At 40.5% G+C, this 13,359-nt stretch overlaps 1 protein-coding gene across 2 annotated transcripts in view; it reads right to left on the reverse strand.

The window, feature by feature from the left end:
• Nucleotides 1–927: 927 nt before the first annotated feature.
• SLC9A7 (solute carrier family 9 member A7) overlaps nt 928–13,359 on the reverse strand; it is a 69,467-nt gene continuing 57,035 nt past the window's right edge. For both annotated transcript variants that reach the window (XM_064711516.1, XM_064711523.1), the window contains 3 exons: nt 11,581–11,663; nt 8,311–8,416; nt 928–2,676 (listed from right to left, as the gene is read on the reverse strand). In XM_064711516.1, coding sequence (XP_064567586.1) covers nt 2,428–2,676; nt 8,311–8,416; nt 11,581–11,663 — 438 coding nt within the window. In that variant the 3' untranslated portion in view covers nt 928–2,427. The remainder of the gene's footprint in view (nt 2,677–8,310; nt 8,417–11,580; nt 11,664–13,359) is intronic.

Below are 13,359 nucleotides of genomic sequence, written 5' to 3' on the forward strand. Positions count from 1 at the left end.
TCAGCCTTGTTCAGGCTTATCAGAAAAGCCAGTTTACATTGCATGGCAGACATGCAGCAGAGAGTGTAAACACTCTTGTCATGGTGCTCCTCCTTTCTGATAACTGGAGATCGAGGATCAGAGCTGCTCCTGGAGCCAGCAGCGCTTGGAACACCTCTCACGGAAAGCACCCTGGAAATTCCAGTGCTGGGCCCCTGGGTGTAGCAGGGCTCCTGGCAGTCACAGGATTGCTCATGGCTCCTCAGCTTTAACTGATAAACTGCCTGGGCTCCCAGGGAAGTGAAGAGAATTAGGGCTTTTTTTGCAAAACACATGTGGGCCTGCAAAGGAGTTGTTCTGCTCTGCCATCTTCATCAGGGTTTGTTACGCTGCACCATTTAAGAGCAAAGCTCCCTCACTGCAGCCTACAACTTCCTCAGGAGGGGAAGAGGAGGGGCAGGCACTGATCTTTCTCTGTGGTGACCAGTGACAGGGCCCAGGGAATGGCCTGAAGCTGTGTCAGGGAAGATTCAGGCAGGATATTAGAAAAAGGTTCTTCTGCCAGAGGGTGATTGGGCCCTGGAACAGCTCCCCAGGGCAGTGGTCACAGCACCAGCCTGACAGAGCTCAAGAAGCCTTTGGACAACACTCTCAGGCACAAGGTGTGACCCTTGGGGATGGTGCTGTGCAGGGCCAGGAGCTGGACTTAATGGTCCTTGTGGATCCCTCCCAACTGGGAATATTCTGTGATTCTATATTGGTTTTACAATTTTTCCACAAAAAATCCTCATCTCTTTTCTTAATAATGTGAGACGGTCTTTACAGATCAATACCCTTTATAAATTTGCCTTGCAGGGACAGACAGGGAGGTAGATCACTCATTAGAGGACACATTTGAAAGAAAGCAGACTAGACAACACAACTGCAAAGTTCCTCTGCAGCAGGAAGTTCACGTACTGAGGTTAGCCCAATAAGTTTAATAGTTAAGGAAAAACAGAGTGGGTATTTATACACAGTTTTATGAGAGGAACAACTGAAATGGCAGCAAGAAAAACACACTTTTTGGACAAACTGATATTACATCACGTTAGTGGGCCACAAACTCTTTAAAAAAATAAATCTTTTGAGACATGAGAATGAAATCACATTTTAGCATGCTTTAAATAGCTGAAAGGCTCTTCAAAGCATACATTTTCAGCTATTGGCAAAGACAATGATTATCTCGTCATCTGGAAATTAAAAAGCATTTAGCAATAAGTTAAAGCTAGCCTACATGTAAGTGGGCTAAATACTAGTCAGAGATTCTTCCCTTTTCACATTTAAGATGATACTACAGTTCATCACTTCTGTAGCTTATATGCTGTTGTGCAATGCCCCACTGAAGTTTCACATCTACTCTGCGAGAGAGAACAAGGGTAAACAGCTTTCTTTTAGGATAGTCACAAATGGTAAAAACAGTAGTATTTGTTTGTCTGTTTAATTAGATGCTTGCTGTTTATCACACACAAGAACTGTAAGCAGAGTCCATGAAGTCTTCTGAGCAATATGAAACCTCCTGGTTCCATGCAAGTTCAATACTGCCCCTCTCTCTCTCTCTCTTTATTTCTCTCCTCCTCCTATCTGCTGTTTTCTCCAGCCCAAGTTTCCAACTATCTTCATATGAAAGAAAGTTTTACTTTGTGACTGCTACCCATGAGAGCCTGGCTCCAGGTTCACGTTGGCTTCAGGTACATCTTAGACCACAGGAAGCTGGATGTTTTTCTTTTGAGGCACTAGAAGTTAGGCTAAGAGTAATAGTCAAGTTGCCCAAAGCTAAAGGGACAAGTAGCTTTCATGGCCTTCCTATTTAAACAGCTGGCCAGCGAAGAAATCTTATTTTCCCTTTTTTTCCCTGAAATAGATTAAGTACATTTTGCAGTAACAGATTCCCCAGTCTTTCATTCACACATCTGTAACTCTAATGTTTACTGTCCCATTTCACTTGAGTTTCCTCAACCTCAAGAGAGAAGTTAACAATGGATCTCTTCACATTCAGATACACACACAATCTTTTTTGTCTCTTAATAATTTTCAAGTTTATAGTTGTCCTTTCACATTCTCAAGCTAAGCCAAGACAAGCTCAGTTCTATGACATTTTCATGTACCTCTCTTCAGAGAGAGAGCTGCTGCAGCTGAACAAGACAATTGCAGCATGCTAGTTATACTTGGATTTGATAAGCAGTTGGAAAGAGGAGAATAACCAGTTTTCTCATTTGTCTATTTTCAGACATATAGAAAACCCCACTGTCAGCATCTTGAGTAAAAAATAGGTGACATCTTCAGACCCTAGTGAAACCACTTCTGTGTGTTAACTTGTTTATTTAAACACCCCCACCTCAAGTGACACAGTGGCCTGCAGTCTTCCTTGATCCATTCACAGAGCAAGAGTTATTTTTACTGAGTCAGTAATCATGCATTGTATTCCAGAGGAAATACTAGCCGGGTACCCCTGCTTGTAACTTCATGATCTGCTGCTCCCAAATCACATTCCAGTGCTTCCTCTGAACTGCTTTTTGTTCTCCTGCTGTCGAGGTTAGTGGTAGCTGTATGGGGGCCAGAAGAACCATTTGCAGTTATTGTTGTATCACCATATGTCACGGTAAGGTCACCATCATTCAGAATAAAATCAGAATCCTCTTCTCGAAGCTGTTCCTGATTCTGAAAAGAGAAAGAAAAAAGAAAAATCTTTATACAGTGCACAGCACCTTTCTTTGCCCAAAACATAATTGAAGAATTATCTTACATGTCAATACAGAAGAGATAAGGTTCCACCTTAAGAAATGTTAAAAATAACCTTGAACTCAGTGTTTGCAAATCAGCTTACTGTTCCCTGTATAACTACTGCTGCTGGGGAGAGATGAGAGGGAGCTGAAGCCAAGAACTAGGTTATAGAACGGGTAACCCAGGATTAAGTAGCACTGGAAGTACACCAGAAGTGCAAGAGATGAGTGGTACATATTGGGGTTTGCATGACAATTTAGAGGGCAGTTCAGGAGACCAAGCACAGTTGAGCCACTCCAGATACAGAGTTGCATCTGTTGTTAATTAGTCAAATTCATTAGTAAACTTTTCATGCATGTCAATAAGAACTCAAAAAGCCCAAAACCCCTGTATTCAAGAATTCTTCAACACCTTTTTGTTACACATCAATAACTAACTAATATTTTTTCAAACTATCTCCTTACTTTTACCTATTCCTAAATAAAGAATTACTTGACCTAGTTCTTCGGCATGGTCCTGAGCCATAAAGGATGGATACAACAAAATCCTTGCTTCATAGTTTTGTAACTAGTTCTAATGTGTTTTCTTCTCAAAATCATTTAAGTGGCTCACAAAACCCTGTGAATTTATTTTGGCACAGATGGATTGAAATATTTAGTCAGAGAATAGAAATTGCCAAAGTGCAATAAAGCACTTCATTTCTCTATCACAGCATAATACAGCAACAATTGTACCGTGTTCCACTCCTGTTTAACGTGGTAAAAGGCAAAATAGCTGAATTGGTCAGAAAATGGGATTTCTTCATATTTGAAGAAAATCCTAATCAGTGCTATAAGCTTGCTTTGTTGCAACAGAAAGCAATTATTTCCCCACATGAATGGCTCTGCAGTGCTTAGCAGGAGCTGCAATGTGTACTGCTGTCCCTCGGTAGGCTGGACACGGATCGGGCTGCGTTCTCAAAATTATTATTTCCTTGCACTGCGGCAAAGCAAGGGGGGCACAGGCCGTGTGAGATGGGATGTCTGGGATCAACGTGAACAGAAAGCTCTGCCTCCACTGCAGAACAGGAGTTCAGGGCACTGGAGATGGAAAATGCTGATTAACCTGTCCATGATGAAAAATGCAGCTCCTGGCTAAATAAAACTTCCCGGGAAAGCTTCCTATCATTATGTCAGAAAGATAATCAGACAAAATGAAGCACCAGAAGCCTCTAGATGATACAGAATATATAACTAACAAGGACTAGAAGAGGTGTCAGGAGTTTGCCAAAATCAACGAAAGAAATGGTGCAGTTCAGTGTTGGGTGCAAGACAAGCTCTACTTCGAAGGAATGCTAATTTCTTAGAACCTTCATGGCATCCAAATTTATCATTGCTTTTTTGTGACAGGGTTAGTCTAAAAGAGAGCACACTGTTCTCAAAGAGCAAATATGGGTTAGGACACTTGCTTTTTGATCACAGAGAAAACACTGACCTATTGGCACCATCTTAAATAGAAAAAAAAAAGGGAGAAGTGAAGGGTTTCAGCTATAATTGGCATAAATAGCCTTTGCAATCTTTTAGTTGTTAAAAAAAGTCTGTGGAACAAGACCAAAATTATTAAAAGGGTCACAAAATAATCAGTTTAGGAAAATCTGGTATCTGTAGATGTATTGTTTTGAAGAGGCATTCAAATAAGGATGAAAAATCAGAAAAGTGAGTAAGAAGAAGGAAATCTGCTACTGTTGACTGATTATGTTTTAAAAAGTCAAAGAAGCTGCTAAGGTCTGTCACACGTTCCCCTCCATGGTTTTTGCCCTTGGAGAGGCACCAAGGAGGGGAAGGCAGAGCTAGCAGAGCACCAGAAGGTATTGCTGCACCAGCCCACGTGTGAAGTGGCTGCAGCAAGCTCCCAAAGCACCTCCTGTCTCCACGATGCTGTTGAGCAGTGAAGCCCTGCAGCCACCTAGCAGATAAGAAACTGTAAGAACACACTACACTTGAGCTTCCCCAAAGGGCTGAGGAGTTCTTGGATATGTGATACTGAAAGAGAGGGTCACAGGCTTTATACTACATGGTAGATCCTGATCCAGTCTTTCTTGGTTTGTCCCAGGCTGGACTTACATGTACCTAAACATGATCAGTTCCAGAGAAAACACTGAGCTTTCTCTCAAGGTAGTGAACAAACATCGCCTTGTACGAGCCAAGGTCCTCTTATTTGTTCCCATTCTGAATAGTACTGCAAGCAGCATGGATTTTATTTCCTATATTGGGAACACCCACGAAAAATCTCATGTACTATACAGTTTTACTATGTTTGCAAACAAAGAGGATGGGTGAATAAACTTATCGTGTTTCATATAGCATGAACAATTCGTTCAAGAAAGACAGGAAATATATCCAAATAGATCCACAGAGACTTGAAATACTCCCAAGAATAACCCTGAACAGGCCTCTGCAATCCCCTAAGGTTCTGTAGGAAAAGCTTCAATTCACTCAGAAAACACAGGTCTGAACGACACTACTGAAACTGACACACTAGAATGGCTAAAGATCTGAATCCAAATCTGCAAAAGCCTGAATTCTGCTTTGATATGCTGACCATAACCTTGAGGGACCTCTCTGCAGACTGTCCTCTTTGTGGTAAAACCTGTCCCTGCTCCTAAGAATACATGCTGGAGATGTTTTTTGTTATAAAAGCTTATTTAAATTGAGTTACTGCTCACAAAGCCAGTCTTTATTGCCTCCTAAGACAATGTAAAAAAAAGCACAAGCAAAGTATGATGCATGTGCAAAGTGCTGGCATCACAAATGCTGGTGCTGAACACAAAACAGGCACCACAGATAACAGAACTTGCATTACAAGTTACTTATCCTGTGGCTCCAAAATGAAAGCATGCATGCAAAATATATTCAAACTTAAACCTGATGGTCCGTTTAATTTCTCTCTTTCTCAGCTGAATTTAAATTCACCAAGGAAACTAAGTAATTTTTGCTATGAAGCTAGAACCACTAAGGAGGGGGAAGGGGGAAGCCTGGCTGAACAGTTTTCCCATTCATTTTGAGTTATCTCCTCCAAAGATTGCAATCAAGTTTCTTCACTGGGCTTGCATATTTATAAATTACTTCAATTCTTTCTAGTTTCATACCAAGTTGTCTTACATACAGTGTATGTGCAAGAAATACTTTTTTTAAAGTGTGCAAGAGCCCCGAAACAAACAAACAACAACAACAAAGTATCCCCAGGAGGGCTTATTTCACTTGGAATAAATGACTGATAGAACAGAAAATTACTCAAAGTTTCAAAGGACATTTCAAAAGAAAAAGCAAAATAACTGACCTACATCAGTTTGGTCATGCACTGAAAACAACACCAGATAAGAGAAAAAGTGATTAAAATTATAACTTTCAAAATTTAAACTGCTAACTGCAGCACCTTTTCGTGCTTTAAATTCCAGCTTGTCTGTCTGGGTTGGAAACAGCCCAGCGGCACAGCCTTAAAGCAGTGGGAGAATGTCAGCAAGGAACAGTAACATCATCTCTGGAAAAAAATCCACTGTACCTCACCCTTGTAGGCTGACTCAGAGCCCTGCACATTCTCCATGCAAATTGAGGCTTAGAGGACACGATCTCATGCTGAGGAATAAGTTGTGGGTGGGCTGCATTGGAGAATTATTTGACTTTCAGACTTTTGAACCCCCCCTTGGCATTTAATTAAAAAGACCTACTCCCACTTGTGGAAGTGAGAGTGAGTTCTAAGTAAGGTTGTGATGAAGCCCGAGAAGAAAAAAAAAAAAACCTGAAACAACAAAAGCTAAAACCAATCTACAAATATACAGTCAGCATAGCCACATACTTACTGCTTTCTTCTCTATATAGATATCATAACTCAGACATGCATCTGGAATGAGATCCAGGATTTAACACTTGTTTGGGAAAAATATTTTACAGCTATGCTATACTTTATTAAACATTTACACACTTTTTATTTTTCTTGTTTAACTGACAATCTTCAGTCCTTAATTCTCACAGGTGTGCCACTTAATTTTCCTGGAAATACCTCACAAAAACATTATTCCAAGTAGTTTCTGTCCCCACAAAGACATGGCCATCTCTGTTGCTTCACCTGCATTTAATAGAAAGGCAAAAAGATTCCACAGCTTATTAACCAGTAATGAAATGTCATAGCCAAGTGCTGTGGCAAAGTCAGCCATGTAAAGAAACAAAAAGACAAAGCAACTGCAGGGTTCAGAAATCTTGAAAAGAAGCTAGAAATAAAACTTCAAAATCATATTCTTTCCTAAGACAATTGCACTGAAATAGGATCAGGAAAGAGAATACAATAGGAAAGTTCCATATTATACACCTTAACAAAGTATACAACCTAACAAGCATATTTAATGAAGTTAATGTCCTGTGTGTTTCACAGAGCCAATCCATTAAACAGTAAGTTTCCACATCTGGTGGTAGCTAACAATGATGAGTAATGAGGAAAAAAAAAGAAGAAAAAGAGCTAACTATAAGAGAAAATGAGAGTCAAACTTGCATGTTCATTCTGGTTAGATCCTCAGTTACTGGACAATTACTCTCATAAGATCATAAAAGGGCAGATATATGGGTAGTGCACAAGGGCTAATTGATCTGATGGATGCCTTCCAATCCTTCCAGTGCCTTCAAGACCTCCAGTGCCATTGCAAAGATGGGAACTAGGCCAATTTCTTGCATTACTGTAGTTCCAAATGGGCAACAGGTACCGCAAAGTTCTTTGAAATTTTTCTATCAGGTACAAGTAAGGTGCTAATGATATCCAGAAAGAACTGTGGGGAAGATTTCAAAGTTGCAATTAGAATTAATAATTTTTAGGAAATGGTTAATGGACAACTGGTCCAAGACTACTTGAGCATAGAAATATTAATATCCCAGAGAACCTGCAAATTTGAGATGTCCCACACAGAAATATGGCTTTATTTACAAGCAGCTTATGAAAGGTTGTCGATTTCAGAAGCACTGTACAGATAAGAAGTATCAGGATCCTACAAGAGTAATACGAGAACAGAGCACTAATTATTGCAAGACATGGCTGTAAAGACCTTCCAGACTGAGATAAGTAACTGATTAACAGTTTCTGAAATCTGATCTCAAATTTTGCAGTGGAAACAATGAAGGGAAGTCCTACCAGGTTTTTTTCCAGCTGGGTAAATGTGTCAGTGACATCTCTAGGGAGACATCGAAGTTTAGCAGTAACAGGCAAAGAATCTTGTCCAAAAGCCTTGAGAAGGGAATTCATATTTTGAAGTGATTCACTGAACTGGGTTATTGACTAGGCATGTAATTCCCCCATATCATTAATTGTTATTTTTCTAATGTAGTATTTGAACAATAAGATAATTCCTGATCTCAAACACCAGAAGTTTTTGCCTCAGGGGAGACAATCTTAAACCTTTTCTGCCTAGGAAAACCAGGACTTTCTTGCAGTATGTCTATCAGACCAGCTGAAACCAGGACATTACTTAAAAAAGAAAAAACATCGATTTCCTGAAGTTTAATACATGAAAAAAAAACAAAACAGGAGGCATTGAATTGTTCTACTTACATCATAGACCTGGGGACTTGTCAGACAGCGGGCAATCAGGCCACACCAGCTGGGCAGCGTTGTGGTCAGTGGAGGGCCACTGTGAGTGAGAATTGGCTTTAAATAACTTCAGCAGTTAAGGAAAACACACCAGTGCTCAAAAACCACTACTGAAAATAAAGAGACAATTGTGCATAAATGTGGTTCTGCCTTTCAACTGTGATATGCAATAATTGTACGTAAAACACCCCCCCAACATTTTCCCCTTGGTTGTTTCAAGGGCAGTTTCTTTACTCACTAATCTTCTGCAAGGACCACTAGCTAACTTTCTTTTTACAAGTTTCAAAGAGTTTCAAGGTTCTGTGCTCTCAAGTAAAAAGGAGAAACCAAAGGTGCTTTAGTGTTGAAAGGTCCAAGGGTATTTCTGCTCTGAAGATGGGAGCATGGTGTCAAGGTTGCAAGCTATAGGCAGCAAGTTGACATTCCTGCATGGCTCAATATAGGGAAATACAGAAACTCTGTTCATTCAACATCCTCAAAGCAATATAGGCACTTGATCTGCTGGTTACTGAGCCAGAGGTGCAACCAGAGGTATTATCCTGGCAATGCTCACAGACATTTCTGCAGTGCACGTATATTTACCACGTGGAGCGAGACAGGCAAAGGGAAAACTGAATGAAACACGTACAACAGTGTCAGAGGAAAGCAGTGCTACCTAGATGACACTGAGGGGACATGGGCATGGGACAGGAAAGCATCTTTACCCCTATTTTATAGTCTGTGCCCTGATAAATCCACACTTTTCACATGAATACTCCACACTGTTGATTTGCCTGAAAAAATACCCAAGAGTCAAAATATGTGTTTCTGTTAAAAAGCAGAATGTTGATCTTGGCTAGCACATGAATCAATCAATCTTATTTTAAATTCAAATATATAAGTTGCAGGTATTCTAGTTACTTTCTTAGGCCTCTCAGCACGGAGAGAATCAAGTCCATTTGGAAATATAATCGTTTTCCTCCCAACCCACTAAGATGCTTAGGGTAAAGAGGGGGTTAAAAGGGGGTTGTTTTAGGAGAGAGCTATCCCTTCCCTTTAGCAGAGCCTGGCATAGCTGTTTACTCCAGCAGAGTTATGTTTCCTCCTTTCCTCCTTCCCTAAGAGTGTAGTTACACCCATTCCTGGAAAGAAACAAGCTCTGCCCTTGCTCTCACCCAGGCTCCATCCTGCCCTGTGCCAGACAGGCAGCAACTCAGCCATGAAAAAACAAGCCCCGTTGAAGACATCTGCTGCTTCATCAAAGTTGCACTTTTCTCCATGTTTAACAGTTGTGGGTGAAGCCAGGGAACAGCCCACAACACTAAGTGAACTCTGCATTCCACAGGAGTGAAGTTCCCACTCACCCATGTGTACAGAGCCCTGCAGGCAATAGTGAGCTCTGGAGCACACTTTTCTGTCACTCACATCTTTTTCAAGTTAAGCTCTCTTGCAAAGAGTGGATTTTGAGATAATCTGCCTTTCTACCCAGAAACCAAGTGAATGCACCAGCAAAAAAAAACCCCAAACATTGAGCCATAGATATAGAGGTGGCAATTCTAAAGATCATCCCATCTGTACCAATGCTTGTCTGAATGCCTCCTTCCAACAGAAGGAGCAACTTTTACTTCTACATACAGTAAGACAGTTCTGCCTCTCAATGTCAGTTTCCTTGGCACAAACTTCACAGAAACTTTTCCTAAATAATGCTAGTCACTACTGGAGAAAAAAAAAAAAAGGGAGTGCACTGTCAGGACCCTTTAAGTTTCTGTGAAGCAGGTAGTTATGCTGTAATTTTCTCCAGGCACTCCCCCCGCCTTTGCTGCAGCTGCTAGGGAGGGACTGTTCTCTCTGCAAGCATCAGCTGAGGGAAGTCAGCATTGCCAACTACTCCTTTCATCAGGCACATCCCTTTTGTAAAGGCAGGGGAAGAGGACAGCTCTGCTTCCTTCTTAAAAAGACAAAAAAAGAAGCAGTCAGCCACAGCCAGATCCGTTCATGATTTTAGCACCAAAGTCTCTCTGTTGTTTTTGGTTTTTTTTTAATAATAAAATTGACCTTGAGGCACTTTGAGGCCAGTCACCAGAATTTGAAGAGTTAACTTGGAATTACAAGCATTTATGAATATTTAAAATAGCACATACACTCCCTTCTGTGCCTTGGGTCAGTACGACTGCGTCTGAAAGCATTGGTCACAGAGATATTTTATCCCAAAGATGCAAGAGCTATTTTCAACCAATTAGCTAGGTCTGCCTGGGTGTGAAAGCCTTCTGCACAAGGCATGGAAGGAAACTACCATGCTCCAACCAGCCCAGCAATCTCTCATCAGTCAAAGGCCATGACACCAGTGAAAAGACTCACATGGAAGCTACAAGAACATTAAGGCCCTATCTCTGGTCAGTGTGTGTATTTAGCTGCCCCAGAAATTACTAGGAATTCTATATTGAAATTTCTCCGTGTTTCTAGGTGTGACTTGCCATGGCCACAAGATTATCTTTGTCATTTTCTGCTAAGTGACTCTAAGCTGTTAAGGAGGAGCAGCTGTGACATACTTAATGTGTCATAGTTAATATTATACTGATTAAGTTAAGTAGATTAAAAAACCCCAAACCCATAAGCATGAAATACAGGACAGCTACACAAAAGTTGCTCAGAATCTTAAACAAGGTGATCTGAATAGTATAATAATAGCTTTAGAAATGTTGTATAGCACTGTATACACTCAGAGACACTCTGCTTTAATACCCATAGTACCTTCTGGATATACTTAAGGAGATCAGCTGGATCTCATGTAGATTTTTAGTTCCAGAACTTCCTCTTTAGGAATCAACCACAGATTTTGGGACTTCATCACAAAAGCAGACGGCTCTGCAGAGCAATGAGTTGAGGCTAAGATATGTACAATGAACTGGAAACCTACTTTGTACTATTAGCATCATTGAAAATAAGCACAGATTAATAGAACAAATCAGAAGACCTGAAACAGTTAATTGTCTGTCTCATTGTTTAGGTAGGTACTTCATCTCTGACTGGTTTCTGTCCTCCAGCAAGTGTCACACACGCTGCATGAGGGAAATGAAATGTCTGACTGCTGAGCCAGTGAATTCAAGCTTCGGTTCTGTGTCTTGAGCCTGTCAAATACTTGAGAGTCAAACAGGAGAAAGATCAAGTGCTTAGGGCTACATATGGGTACATGGAAAGCAAAAAAGTGATCATTTCATGCCTTGAAACTAAGCTGTGTTTTCAAAAGGATACTTATGATCAAAGCTGTACCACAGCCTGAAGAGCCAAGCGCTTTCCTGCTTCGTCCTGTTCCTTCGCGCAGAATCTTGGCCATCCTAAAAGTAAGATAAAAACATTTTCAATTACTTCAGGCAGAAAAACGCTGAACTATACACTCCAATAATTCATAATGTAACGCTCTGTCAAAAAAAGAGGCCAAATTCAATATGTATTTGAAACGCAGAAGAAAGCTGTTTAGAGACTTGCTTGTATTGAGTTTACTTTCCCTAGAAAGACCAGAAACGACTGCAGAGAACCAGCCTGTCTTCACTGCACTCATGTTACTTTAACAGCTCCTCTGCCACCAAGTTCCCTGGAGCCCAAAACCTTATCTCACTGTTAGTCTAGTAACAGATATAGAATTAACTTCCAAACTGACAAATAAGCCTTGTGATAGTCCAAGACTGATTCCTATTCATTGCTTGCTTGGCTTCCTTAACTCTAGGTCTATATCTAACTCTAGGTTTGATGGTTTTTTCTTAAGCCTGCTGCTTCTTTGGAAAAACAAGGAAAATTACAGTATCTGATAAATTCTCAGAAACCTGATGAAATATATCACATTTAAAAGAAATGTTCTTAACAGAGAATCCATATAAAGATTACAATTGAGGGAGGTCATGCAAATCTCAGAAATGCTGGATCAACCTTGAAAGGGCTAACAGAGTTAAATATAATCTCTTAACTAGCAGTGCTGCAAATCATCACACCAGCTGCTCTGCAGCTGCATTTGTTTTTACTTTTGTCACTGTTTAGGGTTTGAGTGTTTTGCTTTGTGTTTTTGTTTTGTTGTTTGTTGTTTGGATGGGGGGGAGGGGGTTGTTTGTGGCCAGAGGCCAGAGTTAAACACAGGAAAACAAATGAATGCTTTGTATGAATCATCTTCCACACTACTGGAAAAGAACAAGACAGGATTACACTGTGTACTTTTGACCTGCAAAAAGCCACGATCCACCAAGAGTTAAACCTAAAACATTTTCACTCCCTCCCCTTCCCAAATGATATATTTTCTTTAACTGTGACATACTGCTAATCTTGGCTTGGTGAGAGAAAGATGAGTCCAAAGGGAACTGACTAATGAACTACATTAGCAATGCAATGCACAGCTAAAGAGGGAAACAAATGGGTAAGTTCTTTATGTTTGCATGGGAAAAAGCAAACATGATATTTCCACAGCAGACACTGAATGAGAACAGAATACCCATGCTCTGTTCCCGTTACAGCAATCCCTCAGTTACTGAGGACAAGCTCAGTCTGGACTGGCCAAAGCCATCCTTCCATGGTACCACTTCCTAACCTTGGCTATGTGCAATAACTGTGGCCTTCACTGTAAAAGCTCTTTTGAGGTCTGAACTTCTGGTTACTTCCAGATGGTTACAAAAGAAAGTTCACCCTTACTTGTAGCCCGCTCCACTATTTCAGCTTCTATTTTGTGTGCTGGCTTTTACAAAGAACATAGAGATGTCAAATGCAGTGTCTGAAATGAAAGAGGTGCTTCCTAAGCAAGTATCTCTTCCCTGTACAACATGTACCAGGAAAAGAAATGAAAGGATTGGGGGGAAAAAATAACCAACCACCACAAACCCCACAACCAACCAACTAACACAAAAAACATAAAACAAAAAAAGCCCACAAAAAACCCCCAAACTCAAACAAACAACAACAAAACCCCACCAAAACCAAAACAAACAAAAAAGCCCACAAAAAACCTGCCAAAAAAAAAAACCCCAAATCCTAACAACAACAAAAATCCAC

The sequence above is a fragment of the Zonotrichia leucophrys genome, chromosome 1 (genome assembly GCF_028769735.1).
Source record: "Zonotrichia leucophrys gambelii isolate GWCS_2022_RI chromosome 1, RI_Zleu_2.0, whole genome shotgun sequence".
NCBI lineage: Eukaryota > Metazoa > Chordata > Aves > Passeriformes > Passerellidae > Zonotrichia > Zonotrichia leucophrys.